Consider the following 21,414-nt stretch of genomic DNA (forward strand, 5'->3'; position numbering starts at 1 on the left):
AAAAAGAAGCACCTCCTCATCTGTTCAAGTATTGTCATAAGATTGCAGCACTTCAGTCCCATCTTCAGGCTCCACTTCTAATTCTAGTTGTCTTGCTGTTTCCACCACATCTGCAGGTACTGCCTCCACTGAGGTCTTAAACCCTTCAAAGTTATCCATGAGAGTTGAAGTCAACTTCCTCCAAACTCCCGTTAATGTTGATATTTTGACCTCTTTCCACAAATCATCAATGTTCTTAATGGCATCTAGAATGGTGAATTCTTTCCAGAAGGTTGTCAATTGAGTTTGCCCAGATCCATCAGAAAAATCACTATTTATGGCAGCTATAGCCTAGGAAGTGTATTTCTTCTTCTTTTTTTTTTTATTTCCATTTTGTATTGAGAAAAACTATATTCCTATCTCATACTACTTGGTAGTAACAGTTCCTTTTTTATGATTATAACATTTTCTTTTTTTTTAATTTAAATTCAATTAGCCAATATATAGTACATCATTAGTTTCAGATGTAGTATTCAATAATTCATCAGTTGCATGTAACACCCAGTGCTCATCACATCACGTGCCCTCCTTAATGCCCATCACCCAGTTACCCTATCCGCCACCCAACGCCCCTTCAGTAACCCACAGTTTGTTTCCCAGAGTTAAGGGTCTCTCGTGGTTTGTCTCCCTCTCGGATTTCTTCCCATTCAGTTTTCCCTCCCCTCCCTTGTGATCCTCCACACTCTCTCTTATATTCCGCATATGAGTGAAACCATATGATAATTATATTTCTCTGATTGACTTATTTCACTTAGCATAATACCCTCTAGTTCCATCCACACCGACGTAAATGGTAGGTATTCATCCTTTCTGATGGCTGGGTAATATTCCATTGTATATATAAACCACATCTTCTTTATCCATTCATCTGTCAAAGGACATCTTGGTTCTTCCACAGTTTGGCTATTGTGGACATTGCTGCTATGAACATTGGGGTGCATGTGCCCCTTCGGATCACTACATCTGTATCTTTGGGGGATATACCCAGTAGTGCTGTTGCTGGGTCGTAGGGTAGCTCTATTTTTAACGTCTTGAGGGACCGCCATACTGTTTTCCAGGGTGGCTGTACCCGCTTGCATTTCCATCAACAGTGTAAGAGGGTTCTATTTTCTCCACATCCTCACCAACATTTGTTGTTTTTTGTCTTGTTAATTTCAGCCATTTTAACTGGTATATGGTGGTATCTCATTATGGTTTTGATTTGTATTTCCCTAATGCCAGGTGATGTGGAGCATTTTTTTATGTGTCTGTTGGCCATTTGTATGTTGTCTTTGGAGAAATGCCTGTTCATGTCTTCTGCCCATTTCTTGACTGGATTATTTGTTTTTTGGGTGTTGAGTTTGGTAAGTTCTTTATAGATCTTGGATCCCAGGCCTTTATCTGATATGTCACTTGCAAATATCCTCTCCCATCCCGTAGGTTGCCTTTTAGTTTTATTGACTGTTTCCTTTGCTGTGCAGAAGCTTTTTATCTTAAATAGTAAGACTTGAAAGTCAAAATGACACCTTGATCCATGGGCTGCAGGATGGATGTTGTGTTAGCAGGCATGAAAACAACATTAATCTCATTGTACATCTCCATCAGAGCTCTTGGGTGACCAGGGGCATTATCAGTGAACAGTAATATTTTGAAAGGAATCCTTTTTTCTGAGCAGTAAGTCTCAACAGTGGGATTAAAATATTCAATAAACCATGGTATGAACAGATGTGCTCTCATCCAGGCTTTGTTGTTCCATTTATAGAGCACAGGTAGAGTAGATTTAGCTTAATATTTAGGGGCCCTAGGATTTCCCAAATGGCAAATGAGTATTGCTTTCAATTTAATGCAGCTGGGGCTACATTAGCCCCTAACAAGAGAGTCAGCCTGTCCTTTGAAACTTTGAAGCCAGGCATTGACTTTGCCTCTCTAGCTATGAAAATCCTAGGTGGTATCTTCTGTTAGAAGGCTGTTTTGTCTACATTGAAAATCTGTTGTGTAGAGTAGCCACCTTCAGCAGTCACCTGAGTTGGATCCTCTGGATCACTTGCTGCAGCTTCTCCATCAGCACGTGCTGCTTCACTTTGCACTCTGATGTTATGGAGTCGGCTTCTTTCCTTAAACCTTATGAACCAACCTCTGCTAGTTTCAGACTTTCCTTCTGCTTCTTCCTCATCTCTCTCAGCCTTCATAGAACTGAAGAGAGTAAGGGCCTTGCTCTGCATTAGGCTTTGGCTTAAGGGAAGAAAACTTTCTCCGTATCAGCAATAAGGCCGTTTTACTTTATCATTCATGTGTTTATTGGAGTAGCAGGTTTTTTTTTTTTTAAGATTTTATTTAGTTATTTGACAGAGAGCGGGAGAGAGAGTGAGAATGAGAGCGAGAGCGCAAGTACACAAGCAGGGGTAGTGGCAGAGGCAGAGGGAGAAAGAGGTTCCCCTACTGAGCAGGGAGCCCGACGGGAGGCTCGATCCCAGCACCCTGGGATCATGACCCAAGCCGAAGGCAGATGCTTAACCAACTGAGCCACCCAGGCGCCCCTGGAGTAGCACTTTTAATTTCCTTTAAGAACTTCTCCTTTGCATTCACAATTTGCCTGTTTGGTGCCAGAGGCCTAGCTTTTGGCGTATGTTGTCCTTTGACATGCCTCCCTCACTAAGCTTAGACATTTCTAACTTTTGATTTAAAGTGAGACGTGCGACTCTTCTTTTCACTTGAACACTTAGAGGCCATTGTAGGATTTTCAACTGGGTTGATTTCAATATTATTGTGTCCCAGGGAATAGAGAGGCCCAAGGAGAGGGAGAGAGATGGGGGGAATGGCCAGTTGGTGGAGTAGTCAGAACATACACACTTAACAATTAAGTTTGCCATCTTATATGGGAGTAGTTTGTGGCACCCCAGAACAGTTACAATAGTAACCTCAAAGATCACTGGTCACAGATCACCGTAACAAATATAATAATAATGAAAAAGTTTGTAATACCATGAGGATTACCAAAATGTGACACAGAGACACAAAGTGAACAAATGCTGTTGGAAAAATTGTACCAATAGACTTGCTCGATGCAGAGTTGCCACAAACCTTTAATTGGTAAAAAAACCCACTATCTGTGAAGTGCAGTAAATGAAGTATGCCTATAGTTCAATTCCTTTAGATACTTCTTAAAAAAAGATTTATTTACTTATTTTTTTTTTTTTTTTTTTTTTTTTAAAGATTTTTTATTTATTTATTCATGAGAGACAGAGGGAGAGAGAGAGAGAAGCAGAGGGAGAAGCAGGCTCCCAATGAGCAGGGAGCCCGATGCGGGACTCGATCCCAGGACCCTGGGATCATGACCCGAGCCGAAGGCAGACGCCCAACCATCTGAGCCACCCAGGCGCCCCTATTTACTTATTTGAGAGAGAGAGAACAAACGAGTGAGCACGAGTGGGAGGGACGGAGCGAGAGGGAGAGAGAATCTCCAGCAGACTCTGCGCTGAGCAGGGAGCCCGACTCAGGGCTCGATCTCATAACCCCAAGATCACAACCTGAGCTGAAACCAAGAGCTGGACGCTCAACCCGCTGTGCCACCCAGGCGCCCCTAGATACTTTCTTATTACGTTCTTGCCCCAGCTTGATTATGATTTCATTTCATCCTTTTTTTTTTTTTTTTGGAATTTACAACAAGGCCTCCATAAACCTGCTTTATTTTTAGCCAAATTCTACATTTGTAGTATTGACCAGGCTAACTCTAAACTCTAAAGCCTCTGATATTTCTGGATGACTTGTACAGATGTCTCTCTCTGACTTTATGTATTATCTCTGTGACTGAGTACAGACATTGCATGTTGCAAATGAAGACAAGGAGATTGTCCTGCAAAGTAAGAAGTAAAGTGCTTCCTGTAGTTTTAATGCAGAAGGACAGTGAAGACTATGAGGGAGAAGAGGGCAGCAGGAGGTTTAGACCTCGCTGGAAAATCTTCAGGAATGAAGGGAAATGTAGCCAACTTGGAACCTGCCCTAGCCCTTTCCCTCCATGTTAAAGTTAGTTAAGTCAATTCCAGTGCCTATTTATAGTTAAGCCTTGCTTTTGATTAATGATGTTGGACAGTGATAGGAGAGGGGGAGGGGGCTCCTAGGAGGAAGGGAGGAGGCAAAGCTGCAGAAGCTGATATGCTGATCTGTTGTTTGGATCCTACTCTTCCTCACACACATATTTCTGGCCAAATGTAATGAAAATTATTTTTATTAGAGGGCAATAATCTGTGTCAACATTTTCACTACAAGCCAAGTGAAGACATCAAATCCCTAAGCGCTGAATAAACTATAGGACAAATCACGCTGCTCTTTTTCATTGAGTCATCAGACATGCATTGTCACGGACACAACCTAAGATTTTAAAAAGTCTTTATAAATTATGCTTTTATATGGTAACAAAAATGAAATTAATAAAACAATCCTGTATGAATGCTTAAGCATAGATTGTTTTTGAGCTGTAAAGAGCCATAGAGACACACAGCTGGTCTGATATATTGTGAAGGAGAAAACCACGATTTGAGAACCCAAGGGACTTGCTTAAAGCTGCATTGTATCTTGGTTCCAGAACAGGGGCTAGATCCTTTGTCTTCCACCTAAGCTCTTGCTACTTCTGCCCAAAAGAGAATCAATTTTAATTTTGGTAGCTAGCCATAAATACTTTTCTGGTTGACTTATGTTCTCTGCTTTTAAAGTTGGAAATAGATTAAAGTTTATAGTTCTCATAAATTAGCTTCAGTTACTAAGGAGATTAGTGTATTAGTAATCCCTCCTATTTAAAAAAAATTTTTTTACCAAAGCCCACCTTCCTTGAAATGTGATATTATCCAAAGGATTAACTCTCAAAGCTATGCACTCAAACACAGAGGCTTGTGAAAGGGATGGTCTGCATTTTAAAAATCTTCATTTGCCTGGTAATCACATGGGTTTAGATATTATTGTAAAGTAGAGAGACTTAACAGTGACCTTGCTCGGCCTTCACTTAGGTGTTTAGCTAAAATGTCCTCTTCTTTGTATATGTAATTGTTGTTCACTTACAGCAATTTGCGTTTGTTTTGGAATTTCAATAGCATAGGTTAGGTAGTGGCCATCCATCTATGAGACACAGTATTGTGTATGAATATGTATGTCATATAGGACAATCAATTTTTTATTCTTTAGCTTCCTATTCTTTTTCTCTTTAGTGATTTCTACTTGTGGCACCATGTATGTTGTGCAAATCAATTATCCATGCATGGACCCAGTACGGTTTACAGTAATTCACTGGGTAAAGTAGTTTTGGTAAATGCATTGTATTATAAATGTGGAGATGGTATAGACTCCAGAATATGTCAGCTCTCAGTGAGTGTGCTTAATCAAAGTCATATAGATTTCTCCGTCCTAAAATGAAGTCATATATTTTGGTAGAAATTTCAATTTTGAAGGACAGCCGATGTGCAGCATAAGCCATCTCTGTGTTTATAATGCTGGATTAGTTTCCTATGCTGCTGTAACAAATTACCACAGACTTAGTGGCTTAAGACAGCACAAATTTATTATCTTACAGTTCTGGAGGCCAGATGTCTGAAATGGGTATCCATGGGTGAAAACCAAGGTGTTGGCAGTGCTGTGTTCCTTCTGGAAGCTCTAGAGAAGAATTCATTCTGTTGTTGATTCCACCTTCTAGAAACTGCGTGCACCCTTGGCTTGTGGCCCCTTTCTTCATTTTCAAAGCCAGCAGCATAGCAAGCACCTTTCAGTTTCTCTTGGACACTGTTTTTGTCATCACATCTCCTCTGACCCTCCTGCCTCCCTCTTTTCCTTATAAGGATCCTTGTGATTATTTTGAGCCCACCCAGATAGTCCAGGATCATCTCCTTAACTCAAGCCCCTTAACTTAATCACATCTGCAAAGTCCCTTTTGCTATGTAAGGTGACGTATTCATTGGTTCCCAGTAAGAGGCTGGGGACATCTTTGTGGGGGCTATTATTTTACCTGTCACAAATTGGAAGACTGTTTTGAAATAGCCTGTTGTCCTGCTGCTTTGCATAGTGGATATGACATACACTGTTTCAACTAGATACTTTCTGCAGCAACAATCTCTATAGCACCAGTATCCAAAGAAATATAATGCAAGCCACAGGTGTAAGTCACATACAGAATTTTAAATTTTCTCATAGCCACATTAAAAAAAGTAAAAAGAAACCAATGAAATTGATTTTACTTATATATTTTATTTAATGCAGTAGATCCAAAATATTATCATGTCAACATGCAATCAATATAAAAACATTGAGGGAATTTATATGCTTTATTTCACACTGTCTTCCAAACCCAGAGTTCTCTTGGTATGGACTAGACACATTTTGTGCACTCAGTACTTGCATGTGACTCATGGCTTTTACGTTGGAAAGCACAGCCCTGTGGCCAAAGTTTTTATAATTCCCTACCTATTTAAGAGCTAGGTTGTCTACTCAAAGACAATGTGATGTGATGGTGAACACATTGGACCAGATCACGGTTTCTCAACTTCAGCACTGTTGACATTCTGGGCCGTAATTCTGGGTTATGGAGGGCTGTCCTGTATATAATGGTATGTTTAGCCACATACCTGGTCTTTTGTACTAGATGCCAGGAGCACCTCTCCCCCAGTTGCAACAACCAAAAAATGCCTCCCATTATTGTCAAAAATTCTCCTAGGGGGCGAAATTGCCCCTGACTGAGAACCACTGGACTGGGTACAGAAGGCTTGGGTTTGAATTCAGTTCTCCATACATTACTTTGCAACCTTGAGGCCTTGGAAGAGCTACTGGAACTTGTTAAAATACTTTCATCCTTTTTTTAAAAAAAGATTTTATTTGTTTATTAGAGAGAGGGCAGAGGAGGAGCAGAGGGCCAAGCCGACTCCGTGCTGAGTGCAGAGCCCTATGAGGGGCTCGATCCCACGACCCTGAGATCACGACCTGAGCTGAAACCAAGAGTTGGACCCTTAACTAACTGAGCCACCCAGGTGCCCCTACTTTCATCCTTTTTAGAATGGGTAAAATATTATCTAGGTTGACTGAACATCAAAAGAGACAGTACAGATAAAATAAATGACAGGTAGTCTGCAAGAGGAAGTCAGCGGTATTTATATTTTCTTTATGTTTAGAACTTGAATTTAAGTACAGCTATTTCAGTAGAGATGTAGTTTCTCCTAATTTTTTTCTTATTCAAAAGATGTTCTATTTATGACAATTGGATTATATCTTGACAGGCTGTTTTAGGTATTTTGTTGTCTTGGCTGGTGGTGCTTGTGGGAATGCAAAAATAAATAGAACTGGGTCTTTTCAGTGGATGAACCAACTGTGAAATAACTGGGAGTTGCTTTGTGGCCTTCTCAGCTCTCGTCGGGTGCAGCTTGCCCAAAGACTCACAAAGATGCTCTTTAAACTACTTGGATTGATCTTAACAGTTAATGAACACTGGTTCCTGTCAGGAACGGTGCTAGGTCCTGGGAGTAGAAAAAAGAATGAGGCAAGGTTCTCTCCCTCAGAGTGCTTTGAAGAGTCACAGGAGAAAACCGTCAGCACTAATGAAGAGTATTCAGATGGAAGTAGTACTTGGAAAAGAGTCAGGGGAACGGAAAGAGAAGGTTCAGTTTGCAAAACGGGAGTTGGTGGGGGGAAGGTCTGAGAAGGATGCAGAATGAAAAAGTGCTTGGACAGGCTCAACATTCGCAGAAATGGAGCATGGCATGGAGGAGAGGCACAGAAAAGGGGTTAAGTGGGAGCATAGCCTTCATGGGAGAGGTGGGTCCCCTTCTGAAAAGGGCAATTCTTGGGAGAAGGAGTCAACTGGGAGTCCTTAGCAGCCAGTGTGCACAGAGCTGGGAGTGGGTCTGTCAGGGTGAGGGAGCCAGGAAGCCACGCCACAAAATCCACCTTACAGGTTCCAATGTCTCTCATTCTTTTCTCTTAAGGAGGCTTTTTTAGACATTTTTTCCATAATTGCCACCCCCCCATGAAATTTTAATAGCAAAGATGTAGTGTATGTATGTCTGTACTTTATACATAAAAAAGAGTAAATTTTTTTCTCCTCTCCCAAGAATCAGTTTTCACCCTGTTGGTGGCAATATTGCCCCATTGAGAATGTATGCACTAAGCCCATCACTCATGATTGTGTTCTTGTCCTTGGTTCCCTTGACTCATAAAGGCCTTAAGAATAATTTTGTGTTTCAGGGATTGCCCTGAAAAAATCCTTTTCCCAAGCCTCGAGGGAAGAGACTGGAATTGGAGATTCTGAGAAGTGCAGGGTCTGTGATCCTGCTTGGGTGCCATGTGTCTGGCCAGCGGGTCCTTAAGGTAGGGGTTAGAACGGAGTTGGCTTTGTGGGCCATGGAGAAGGGTAAGATTGCTGAATTTGACAGATAGGGAAGTGGGTGCTGCCAGCAAAGTTGCCTGCCCTCAAATGGACCATGTGAGCCCGTGGTGCAAGGAGCCCTGGATGAGGCGCCATGATGGCCTGGAGACCAGAATCCTTCCTGTTTCTTGCCAAGTGCTCTTGGCTTCCTCTGGGTTTATTAGAAACAGGCTCAGCTAAAAATAAAGTAGGACCTTGTTTTTGCTTCTGCTATTTTTTTTTGTTAATGCATGGAGTCTTCTCAGAAACCTAGAGGCGGCCGATGGAGGTGGATGACAGGCAGGGTTTAGCCCAGAGCTGTCAAACACCACTCTTCCTAAAAGTGTGATTCTCTTTCCTCGTTTCCAAAGAATAGCAACTTGGACACAGACTTTAGTGCCAGAAGTATGATGGGATTGACACTCAGAAGCCTTAGAGTTTCATTGTAGATTGTGAAGTATGGACTAAGAAATGTGAGGAGCTCTCAAATTTGTCCTTTATCACCTACTATAAGAAGCTCCGTCAAGGCTTTCAATAACTTTATGTGCTAGTTAGGATTTTGGTTGTTAGTAACCTAAGCTGATGGAACTAGCTAAAGGGCATTTTGTAAAAGTATGTAGAGATATCTGTGGATCACAAGAGCAGGGATAGAGGCAGATCTCAAGAAAAGGCTGGAACCTAAAATTAGAATTATATATGTATTATCCTGGAGTCTCAGATTGCTATGCATCTGCTTTATTCATCTCCTCCTGTTCACAATCCTTTTCCGATTCTTGGTTCCCACAGTGGCCAAAAGGTAGTCTACTCTCAGAGGTTGTAACACCTGGGCCCTGCTCCACACGGAACCTGATAACAGCCCTTCAGCCTTCTAGGCCCAGTTGCCGGATGCAAGAATACAATTGGTCTTGCTTAGGTTGGTTGAATGCTCCAGGTTGGTCAGCTGTAATGCAACAGACATAGCTGCTGGGGGCCAACCCCTGGGGTGGGATTGGGGTGGGTAGGTGAACAGATGATGGGTCCCAGAGAAAATAACAATGAATTGTTGGCTTCTGAAGGTATCTGCCACAGACAGTGATCACTGGTTTTCCCACCTGGGATAAATCATTCAATTTTAGGAAATTATGGGCATTTTGAGTAATGGAAGTGTTACTGTTTAAACAATGTTCTTTCCTTATTTTATGTCTCTAGCTGGTAGACTTAGTTGGTTGGTATATAACCAAGGGATAAGAACTTGATGTGAGTTTAATTTTCAGATGCAGACTTTATTCTTAATTCTTAAGCCAGAATTCATATAAATATCTACTATGGATCCAGAGGGGGTGAGCAGGAATGCAGAATGATTAGGAACAGGGTAGAGTGATGGTCACCAGGGCTTGTGGCGGGGTCGGGGAGGGATGGGGAGATGCTGGCCAAAGAGTGCAAATTTTCAGTTATAAAATGAATAAGTTCTGGGGATCTCATATACAGCATGATGATTATAGTTAATAATACTGTCTAATATACTTGAAAGTTTCTAAGGGAGTAGATCTTAAATGTACTCACCACAAAAAGGAAATGGTAATTATGTGACGTGATGGAGGTGCCAGCTAATGCTGGGATGGGGATCACTTTGCAGTATGTAAGTGTATCAGATCAACACATTGTACACCTGAAACTCACACAATGTTAGATGTCAATTGTATCTCAATTACCTGGGAAAAAAAGGATTCAGAAGGATTAGCTGGCTGACACCACTTACTGAAATAACAACACTGAAGCGCCGTCTCTGTGGATACTGAGTTACGGTAGAACTCTCCTCTGTGAAAACCGTTCTTTCTTCCCATCTCAAGTGCTGGGACCCAATAAATATTTGTAGTATGTGTAGTGACAGCTCACTGGATCAGAGGTGGACACTTGACCCAAGATGGCCAATCTGTTTTTCTCGTCTGAAATTTAGAATTGAAATTGGGAGACATCGGTCAGTTTGGGTGCCTACAATGTGCCAGAAGCTAGAGGTTATGTGTACAGTGTTGAACAAGAGAGAGGTCATTGCTCCTATAAAAGCTTGCGTTTTGGCAAGCAGTTATGTTCAGCCGTGTGCAGATGAATACTTGCATGGAATTATAATGACTTTTACTTCCTCCCAAGGCCAGGACGTGCGGCCCTTCTAGTTCTGTGAGATTGAGACACCGCAATATCTTTCCAATGATCGTATTCAGACAGTTAAGCCAGTTAGAAGTGAATTTTTTTTTTTTTTTTACTTACAACCAAAAGAGTGTGTGCGTATCTCTATATGTGAAATGGTTTTGATTATTTGTATACTGATTGATTAGCCTCCCTCTTTTAAAAATGGGGGTAAGTTCCTTGAGGGTATGTATGGGCCTCATCTGTTTTTAGTATTTTTCTGTTCCTGGACTGAACACCGTGTTTGGCACATACAGGCACTCAGTCGTCATTGCGTGTTATCTGGTGTCCTGAGCACTCAGTGGTATGGGGTGAGTCTTAGGTGGAAAGTGGGGGGCAAGGAGTGAAAGGAGATGTCAAGAGGGGGTGACATGGGGCGCCTGGGTGGCTCAGTCGGTTAAGCATCTTCCTTCAGCTCAGGTCATGATCCCAGAGTCCTGGGATCCAGCCCTGAGTCGGGCTCCCTGCTCAGCGGGGGAGTCTGATTCTCCCTCTACTCCTTCCCCCTGCTCATGATCTCTCTCTCTCAAATAAATAAAAAAAAAATATAAAAATCTTAAAAAAAGGGCGCCTGGGTGGCTCAGTCGTTAAGCGTCTGCCTTTGGCTCAGCTCATGATCCCAGGGTCCTGGGATCGAGTCCCGAGTCGGGCTCCCTGCTCGGCGGGAAGCCCGCTTCTCCCTCTCCCACTCCCCCTGCTTGTGTTCCTGCTCTCGCTATTTCTCTCTCTGTCAAATAAATAAATAAAATCTTTAAAAAAAATCTTAAAAAAAAAAAGGGGGATGTAATGTTGTTGGTTTGAATTGAGAAAAGTCATTGGGCGCTTCTTTTTGGAAGGTTCTTTTGGAAGATTTTTCCTTAGTTTCTGGGTGAATGTTAGGCCAGCACATGTAAATTACTAGATTCTTTCTCTTTTAAAAAAATTTTTATTTGAGAGAGAGAGAGTGAGCAAAGAGAGAGAGCACAAGTAGGGGAGGCGGCAGGCAGAGGGAGAAGCAGGCTCCCCGCCGAGCAGGGAGCCCGATGCGGGGCTCCATCCCAGGACCCTGGGATCATGACCTGAGCCGAAGGCAGATGCTTAACCGACTGAGCCACCCAGGTGCCCCTAGATTCTTTTTTAAAAAAGTATTTTGCTTATTCATTTGAGAGAGAGAGAGCGAGAGAGCATGGGTGGCAGGTGGGGCGGGGGGAGAGGCAGAAGGAGAGGGAGACGCAGGGGGAGAGGGAGACTCCCTGCTGAGGAGAGGGCTCGGTCCCAGGACCCCAAGATCATGACCTGAGCCAACGCTAAACCATCTGAGCTATCCAGGTGCCCCATAAATGATTAGATTCTTATTAGGTCCTAAATGATTCCTTTGGAAAGATAAGCTTTAGCAACTACACCTTTCACCTGAAGGAGAATAATCCTATTTATTACTCATTGTGTGCTCTGTCAGGAGCAAGGATGCTGAATAACTCTTTTTTCTCATTATTATGTTCAGAAATATATCTATACTCCATTTCAGTAAGTACATTATGCCCTGGCTTCTTGCTGTTTCTTTTGAAGGTGCATTTTTGTCCACTCCTAAAGGTTTTCTATTCCCTTATAAAGTGTTTTCTCCAACGGATTCATGTTCATTGTTCCCTTTGTTTGTTAGAAAAGTTGTTTTTAAGGCCCTAGCTCTAGGAATCTTCCTTAGGCTATGATGGATTATATGAAAACCACCTGATGGAAAAGAATACATATTTAGAATTAAACTATAAAAACAAATATTCACAGCAGCATTATTCATAGTAGCGAAATAATGGAAACAACCTAAATATCCATTGACTGATAAATGGATAAATAAAATGTGGTAATCCACAAAATGGAATATTATATGGCAGTAAAAATTAGTGAAGTAATGATAGATGCTGTGACATGGATGAAACTTGAAAACATGATGCTAAGTGAGAAGAAGCCATTCACAAAAGACTACATACCGTATGGTTGCATTTCTACAAAATGTCCAGAATAGACAAATCTGTAGAGATAGAAAGTAGATTAGTGATTGCTGGGGGCTAGGGACAGGTGGATGGAGGGAATGGGGAGTGACTGCTCATGGGTCTGGGCTTTCTTTCCAAGTAGATGAAATGTCTTACAATTGAGTGTGGTGGTGGTGGCACAACTCTCTGAATCCACTAAAACCACTGAGTTACACACTTTAAATGGGTGAATTATGTCATATGTGAGTTACACCTCAACAAAGCTGTTAAAAAATTAAAGGCGGACTTGTGAGCGTGTGTGTATATATGTATGTGTTTCTGTGTGCATATATTTACGTATATTTGTGATGTTTCAGATTCCGGCAAATGCAGCAAGAGTCAGGGTGGGCCCTTGTTGCATATGACTGCTAGAGGAATTCAGAGTGTGTATAAGAACCCCGGGCTCTGTCACTGGCAGAGTGAACTTGGATGGGCCATTTCACCTTTCTTACGCTCCGTTCCGCAGCTGAGAAATGGGAATATGAAATCACTTTTTCATGCTCCTAGTAAGAATTAAATGAAATCATATATTAAGGCCACTGATCCGTTAGGCACAGCAGGCATGTGTCTGGGGCCTGCAGTACTTCTGGGGACTACAAAATGTTCGAATTTCTTTTGAATTCAGATGAAAAAATGAACTTTTAGGTCCAAGAAAATGTCTTCATGTATCATATTACCATGTTCATATTTATACCAACATGGTCATATAAAATATATTTTATATATTTTTTATGGAGGAAGGGGCCCATGAAGGCAAAAGTGCCTTATGCCCATGGAAGGCACCATGCACGCTTGAACATGGCAACTCGGCGACGTAGAGGTCGAGTCTGTCTTTTTGCTCGGCAGACTCCACGAAAACCTCCTTTAAAATGGCACGAGGGATGTGTCAACGTGCCGGTGGCCAGTGCCGAGCAGCACAGCTGCACCCCTGGAGGCGACCACCTGGAGGCGAGGAGGGGCTCTGGTTTGGCCAGCCCAGGGTACCGGCCAGCTCCTGAGTTTAGTGGCACCCATCATCCTCTAGGAGGGCATCTTTGCCCCCATTGCCCCCGTTTGCCGAGTCCTTGTTCTGGACCAGGCACGTGGCGCTCCTGTCTCAGATCCTCACGGTGTCCTGGAAAGGTAACTAGTGTTGTCCTGAGAAGAGCGGATGCTGTCCGCACCCCCCCCCCCCCCGCCCCAGTAGCCTCTCCACAGACCTGACGTTTACCTGCAGCTACAGTCTTTGGCCTGCTGATGGGTTCCCACTGCCAGGGCCTGCCACTGTTCTTTGTGTCTCTCCTTCTCTTTCTCCCCGGCCTTCATAACCTCGGCCTGAGGGCTCCTCTGGCATTCCCAGGGCTAGCTTTGTTGCCTGTAGAGGCAACCTGGACATGCCGAGGGGGACTGACATTCCCCAGGGCAGCCCTAAATGGATGGTGGGTGGAAGGAAGTAGGAAAATGCGACAGCCTCCCTGTTTGTGGTGAGTGATTCTGAGCTGTGTTCCTCGTGGCTTCGCAGAGCACCTCTGACAGGATGGAGCCCTACCTAGCCGTAGCAGGAACTCACCCACTGATGCACCGTTCACTGGCTTTCCTGCCTTCTCTCCCTCCCTCTCTCCCTCCCTCTCTCCACTCCCTCGAGCTTCCTGAGATCACCTCCAATCTAAACTACCTGCATCCCCATCCTTCTTCGGGGTCTTCTTTTGCTGGGACTCACATTAAGATAACAAGTTTGTAAATGCAAAAACTAGGGTTTGGGAAAAGTCGTAGACCTTGCCCCGGGCCCACTGGCCATAAACAGTGGAACCAGCTTTGCAACCCAGGTTTATCTGGCTGCAGTGCATTCTGTCTTCCAGCCATTGACACGACCCCTTTCACAGGCCAGGCATTCCTTCCTTAGTTCGGATGGAATCGGCCGTTCCTGATGCCACATGGATGTCCAGCTGTGCCCTAGTGGGCAAAGACCACACAGCTGAAGGGATGGGAAATCACGGTGGGTCACAGCCAGACTTGTCCAGCTCTGAGGCCTGGGTTCCTTCTCCTAAGACCCTGTGCTTCTCCACGGTGGTGATGATGGTTGTGGTGATGATGATGGTTGTGGTGGTTTTGGTGGTCAGACCTTTCTAGCCCAGCAGCGTGCAATGTACCATGGCCACGTTCTCATATTTAATATGTTCCACAGTTCAGTTTTACAGAAAAGAATAAAATCTCTTTATATTTTGAACGCTGAACTGCACCAGAACCATCTTCCCCCCCTCTATTTATAATATCGTGGTTACTTAAATTTATTTGTATTTGTAGGAAGAGCGTCATTTCAGTCCCTGTGCTCACATGATCCTGCCATTTTTGCACAATAATCCATTGCTTTCTCTAATGTTGTAGCTGTGAAGTATCACTTCATAAAACTGAAATTTATTTGTGAACTGGTAGAAAATGGGAGATTAATGAAAACCAGGCTTATCTATTTTTTTCTAGTAGGGAGGACAAAACATCTTTAAATAATAGCCTGTTTTATCCACAAGATATAATTTCATACAGATTGGTGATTTAATTCTTAAATTAGTGTTTTTGAAGCAAATACCCTACGAAGAACCAAAATGTGATTCTTTCCCCTTATTTTTTATCATAGCCTATAGTTAGTCAGTTGTGCTGCTATGCTTTTGCACTGGTTCACTTAAAACTTTGTTGAAAGAAGCCAGAGGATTGCAAGTTATTTGTTGGCTTAGCTCTTTGGCTACAATTGAACATAAATTTAAAGTAGAATTAAAATAGACTATAAGGTCACTGTGACAAGCTATACTTTTATACACAACCTGATGTAACAGTAACCAAGCAGCCAGCAATAAGAACTAGATTACATTCCTGCAGAGCTATTTTTAAAATATATATTTACAAAGGAAGATGGAGTTTTTAAAGCCCTGAACATAACCCCAATTGTCAGTTACTTTGCCTGTAATTCTAATTCTGTTAGCTTCATGAATTTTTCCTCTGGGCAACTCAGACATCACCTGACCTGTCTCTGAATGCTAAATAATGGTGGGAATGCTTTCTTTGCTTGCTTTTAATTAAACGAAGAGTGTGGAACCAACTCTTGTGCTGTAACCACTACCAGCAATACTCCTTGTTTAGCCACTTATTTCCACATCTGGCTTTTTCAGGGAACTCTGGACGGAAAGTGCCGCCTGGGAATGAGCTGTGGAAGTTGTGCATAGTCATGGTCTGCCATCCCTTTAGAATTTTGTTGATATTATCACTCAAAATGGCGGGAACTATGATAAGAGGAATAAGGTTCTTTATAACGCAGCATTGCATGCAGGAAGAGCTGAGCATTGTACATTGTCAAAATGCAAAGGGGCAAAAAAGCCTACCTACTTCTGTCAGGAACCCATTTATACAGATTGTAATCTCAGCCGTCCACAAGTGATAGCTAAGCATTTAAGGATCATAATGAAGATGCTTCCGGTGTTTTATATATGTAGGACAGAAGACTTATAGGAATGATGAATATAGCTCATGGATTGGCAACTGTAAGAACCAAATGCCACTTAATCAAGTTAATACTTACCGAGGGAGAAGTATTTGAGCATCATGTTATGGGAAGTAAGATGAGCAAAAGAAGAAACAGATTGGAGAGAGTTCAGCATTGATTGAGGTGATTTTGCAATGTGGTATTTTTAATCACCACGTTTTGAGCAACGTTTATGTTTTGCTAAGTGTCTCCCTAACATATTTAGGCTATTAAATTACTAATGACGGACAGGTTTTGTCTGAAAGTGAAAGCGGCACCTAAATGAAAGAATGGTTAAATTTACTATTGGGTCCAGATGGAGTCTTAAGGATTTTAAAAAGTAACGCTGAGCCTCTAGAGATCTCAAAAGCAATCTGAGAAATGGTGTCTTTCACACTCATAAGATGCTTCCACTGCTTTCTCAAATGTTTCCTGGATTAGGCCTAAGGGAGATCCTGGCCATTGATTTCATTTCCACTTTAGCTGATGGTGTGACCCCGTCAGGATCCACCCATTCCTTCTCTGAGTTTCATTCATTGATTCTGTGCTCGGCAAGGACTGCCAGGCACCTTAAATCCACATACACAACCTTCGGCCTCAAAGAGATCATAAGGCATGTGCGGGCTATGAATAAGTAGAAGCTGCAACCCCTTTTTGGGGTTCTCAAAAGTCAGTAACACAGCAAGGAGCAGCATAAAGTACAAGACAACCCTTCGAGAACCATCATAAGGACATCCCCTAAGTGTTGCACCTCCATCCCTGCAAATTTTTATTCCTTCTCTCATCTCTTTTGTATAATGTGGGTAAAGCCAAGCCACTTCCTGTCGAGTCCAACTGGGTGTTGCAGTCAAAGGATTAAGTTACACTTTAAAGAATTTGTCGCACTTGAAAGAATTAAAGTGAAATTAAATTGCGTGGCATCCAGAAAATCTTAAGTGGTCGAAATCCCTAAATCCTACCCTACAGCATGGTAGCCATCTTTGCATAATTTCTGTCTCTCCTCTCTTTTCCTTTCCCTACTTAGCCTCCTCAGGATCCCATCTCTTTCACAGCACTGCCCCAGCCCCCTCCCTTTTTGTATCTCTTCTTTTCTCCCTTGGGTGGGGTTGCTCCTGGCTGTCATAGAGATCATGCTATCTTCCCTGGGCTCCTTTCAGTTTACCTTTCTACCCATTGCCCAGATCAGTACAAACAAAGTCCAGGCCCTGTACTCTCCAAGCATGCTGCTGATTTCCATGCAGAAGAGAGGAGGAGGGGACAGCTCCCTAGCTCTGGGTCAACCTTGGCCATTTTGACCTGAAGCTTGGGTGTGGAGTCTCTCGCGGAACTGGAAGGGCCTTAACCACACAACTCAAACGCAAGCCGAGGGACCAGATGGAGAACTTTCCTCCCATTCTCCTCCTTCCTTCTCCTGTCCCTCTTGTATAATCACCAACTCTTCTCTCCTACCCCAGTTTCTTAGCAGAAGTTCCCCAGCAGATCAGTGGATACCAACTGTGGTGGATTCTAGGTGCTCTGTCAAGGCCCCTTTTCAGGGACCTAGACCCACCCAACCCCAGCTGCTGGCGATGGCACCTTCTGAAGGCTCACAGCTGTGCCCCTCACTGGAATCGTCCTCAGCCCCATGGTGCTGACTTTCTCAAGGCCCCTGAGAAGAGTGATCCATAGCCATTGACTGGCCGATTTGAGATTACAGAGGCCTGGCCTCCTTGCCTCTGAAGGACCACCCAAGCTCCAGAGCTCCTTGTCTGCTCAACCGAGGCCTCTGTTGCAATTGCATTGCAGGACTCCTCCCTGTGCCTGGTCCTTCTTCCCCCCTCACTTCCTCATAGGTTTATCTCCCTAGAGGATTCTCTAATCGGCCTTCTGCATGCAACTCCCTGCTCAGAGTGTTTTCCCAGAGAAACTAATCCTAAGACTACCACAAATGTTACTATTTGGTGAGGATGGAGAACTTGGGGAGAGGCTCCAAATAAGCTAGCTTTGACCTCGGTTACACAATAAATAACAGCTGTATTTTGCATGGAATGTGTAGATTTCATGTGAACACTGGAAATTTCTAGATGTCTGTAGAACCCAGTTTCCTAACTCACACATGAAACCTTGCACTGCTTTGTGATTTAAGCAGCAGTTTCCTGCTGTTGGTAAACTCAGTGAATAAGTCATTCATTTCTACCTTTTCCAAAAAACCTGTTCCTCATCAAAATGTGCTTTGAGTGCTGGCATGCTCTTTTTCTTTTGGGTCATAGCAGTGGGCTCTCTGCACAATGTGATAGCTTATGTTCTCAGTGAGGAACATTCCCTCATGTAGTGTGATCTCGCAGTGTCCTCTGGTGACTAGGGTATATTTTCATACCCCTTTGGTGTTAGGCGTGGCCATATGACTTGCTTTAGCCGTTAGAAGGTTAGCAGATGTGATGCACGAAGAGGTCTTACATATGCTTGCATGGTTAAGCTTGGTCTCCAGGCTCCTAATGGTGCAGTGATTAGAGCATGCCCCACGTAGCTGTTACTCCTTCAGCCTAGGCTTCAAGAAACAGATCTGGACCCAACTTGAAGCCTGGAGCCAAACCCAGTTGACTGCAGCCTGAAGCAGAGCCACGTAAGATGCACGAGCAAGAAAATAATGCTTATTTTTGTGAGCTGTTTTGTTATGTAATTTTATTGCAGCTCTAGCTGACTACTACAGATCATTAGTTTTTGACCCGTGATTTCACATTCTTCAGATTAATTCACCTTAATCAGGGTTACCATCTTTCTCTTGTTTTGTCCTTTCCCTCTTTTGAGCTTTATATTCTCCTCTCCTTGGTTCATTCTCTGAGTGCCTCTGGGCCCAGAAAGCCCTCCTTCTCCCTGTTGTGCTTTCATGTACATTGGTGGTGGTGCATGTGGCAGAGAAAAGGAATAAAGGAGAAAGTGATTTTGGTTGGCATAGTCTGAGAAAGCTTCGTGCAGGAAGTGACACCTGAGCAAGTCAGGTTAGATAAGGAATATTTTAGGTTCTGTGATTCACTCAGTAAATACTGAATAAGCCCCTACTGTGTGCTAGGCACTGAGGAATACAGTGGTAAGCAAAGCAGTCTAGATCCCTGTTACAGAGTTTATAGTCTAGTCTTGGAGGCAACCATTCATCAGAGAATGACGCAAAGAGATACTGGCATGAGCGAAAGGTGGGGAGACTGGAGGTAAATGCCTAGGGACTCACAATCTGAATCCTAACCAGGATGGGTCACCAGGGACTAAGCTTTATTGGTGAGGAAGTAGCCTGGCTAAGCTATGTGCTTGGGTAGGGGTCGTAGAAAGGAGTCATGCATTTGAAGGGCCAAGATGCTATCTTAGGCTTTGAAATGGAGTGTTAGGGCTAGTCTCAAAGGGTGGATAGTGCAGAGGTTTCTGGAGCTTGAGGTTCATGTCCATGGCAGCTGTTGATGTGAGGGAGCTTCAGAGTCCCTGCTCACATCTATATAGGCCTGGCAGTCCCACCTAGGGGCTGGGCAGCACCCTGGATTTGCAGGTCCTTCTTTGATACCAGGCTCCTCCACTGTCTGTTTGTGTGGAGGGGGTGTGTGGGGGTGTGTCAGGTGTCAAGAGTGGGAGCGGAAAACCCCTGGAGGTCTCATTCCTGCTGTCACCTTATGAAGTTTGGGAAATGATCACAGTAATCCCCATTGGTTAGAGTTCTTTTAACATGAAAGAACTCTGGTTGGCAGCCAGAGTGGCTGATGCAAGGTAAGAAGTTGGAAAAGCATTCTAGGAAAAGACATTTTCTTTCTGATTTTAATCTCAAATTGGGAAATGAGGAGATACTACAAAAAAGGAAAAAGAACATTGTAATCTCAGGCAAGACTCCTTCACCTGTGGGTCTTTGGTCAAAAGAAGACAGTATTCACATCAAATGTTCATTGGTATAGATCCTCTTAATCTGAATTGAGTTTGCTATTTCCCAGGATAAAAAAAGTTCTCTAACAGTGGATTAAATTGCTTGAGAACTGACTTAGGAATTTCACAACTTCTTCTCAGAGTTTAAAGGCCACTTGAGAGCTACTACCAGTGGGATGGGCTAGAGGACCTCCGTGCTACTTTCCAGGACGGGAGCCCATCTTGTAAGATCGTTATGGGGATTGGATGAAGCTGGCCACTGCCCGACACATAGCCGCAACTCAGCAATTTAGGTTAGCAATGTACATTAAAAATTGTGAATATTTTTCGTTTCTGTTTTGATTTATTATCTTTTTTATCTTATTAAATCAGAGGAATGTAATATAGGATATGTGTAATGGGTAAAATGTTTATGTCCCCTCCAAATTCATATGTTGAAATCCTGATCCTCAAGGTGGTCGTATTAGGAAGTGGCCTTTGGGAGGTGATGAGGTCATGAGGGCAGATGACCGGGATTAGTGCCTTTATAAAGGAGACCCCAGAGCGCTCCCTGGTCACAGTGAAAAAAATGGCCATCTGTGAACCAGGAAGCGGGCCTTCAGCAGACACCAAATCTGCTGGCACCTTGATCTTGGACTTCTCAGTCTCCAGAACTGTGAGAAATACATGTTTGTTGCTTATAAGCCCTCAGTTTATGGTATTTTTGTTATAGCAGTCTGAACAGACTAAAGCAGTATGTATATAGACTAGAAAAGTACACCTTTAAGAAGATTTTGTTCGGGCGCCTCCGTGGCTCAATTGTTAAGCATCTGCCTTCGGCTCAGGTCATGATCCCAGGGTTCTGGGATTGAGCCCCACATCGGGCTCCCTGTTGGGCGGGAAGCCTGCTTCTCACTCTCCTACTCCCCCTGCTTGTGTTCCCTCTCTCACTGTGTATATCTGTCAAATAAATAAATAAAATCTTTAAAAAAAAAAAAAGATTTTGTTCTTGGGGCGCCTGGGTGGCTCAGTCGGTTAAGCGTCTGCCTTCAGCTCAGGTCATGATCCCTGGGATCCTGGCATTGAGCTCCATGTTGGGCTCCCTGCTCAGCAGGGAGTCTGCTTCTCCCTCTCCCTCTGCCCCTAGCCCCCCCCACTTGTGCTCTCTCTTGCCCATGCTCTCTCTCTCTCTCAAATAAATAAATAAAATCTTTTAAAAAGAAGATTTTGTTCTTTATGCATAAACCTAAGTCCTTTTCTGTCCACAATTCTGTTTTCTTAAGTATAAATTACATTATTTTTCTTGGTAAACTATGTTCAGGTAAGTAATCCCTCTTTCCCCACTATGTGAAGAAAACCAAAAAAAGTCCCATTAATAAATTAAACAACATCTAGTATTAGAGTCACAGAAACCACTGGCCCTTTGATGTTTCAAGTCTGATGCATTTAAACCACCCCCCCCCCCCACACACACGTGCATGCTCACAGACACCCACACACACGTATAC

General features: G+C 43.2%; 1 protein-coding gene across 1 annotated transcript in view; it reads left to right on the top strand.

Moving 5' to 3' along the window:
- Nucleotides 1-21,414, top strand: part of ARHGAP6 (Rho GTPase activating protein 6) — a 472,720-nt gene that overhangs the window by 45,133 nt on the left and 406,173 nt on the right. Inside the window, exon 2 of the mRNA XM_044911567.1 lies at nucleotides 19,581-19,612. Coding sequence (XP_044767502.1) covers nucleotides 19,581-19,612 — 32 coding nt within the window. The remainder of the gene's footprint in view (nucleotides 1-19,580; nucleotides 19,613-21,414) is intronic.

The sequence above is a fragment of the Neomonachus schauinslandi genome, chromosome X, assembly GCF_002201575.2.
Source record: "Neomonachus schauinslandi chromosome X, ASM220157v2, whole genome shotgun sequence".
Taxonomy (NCBI): domain Eukaryota; kingdom Metazoa; phylum Chordata; class Mammalia; order Carnivora; family Phocidae; genus Neomonachus; species Neomonachus schauinslandi.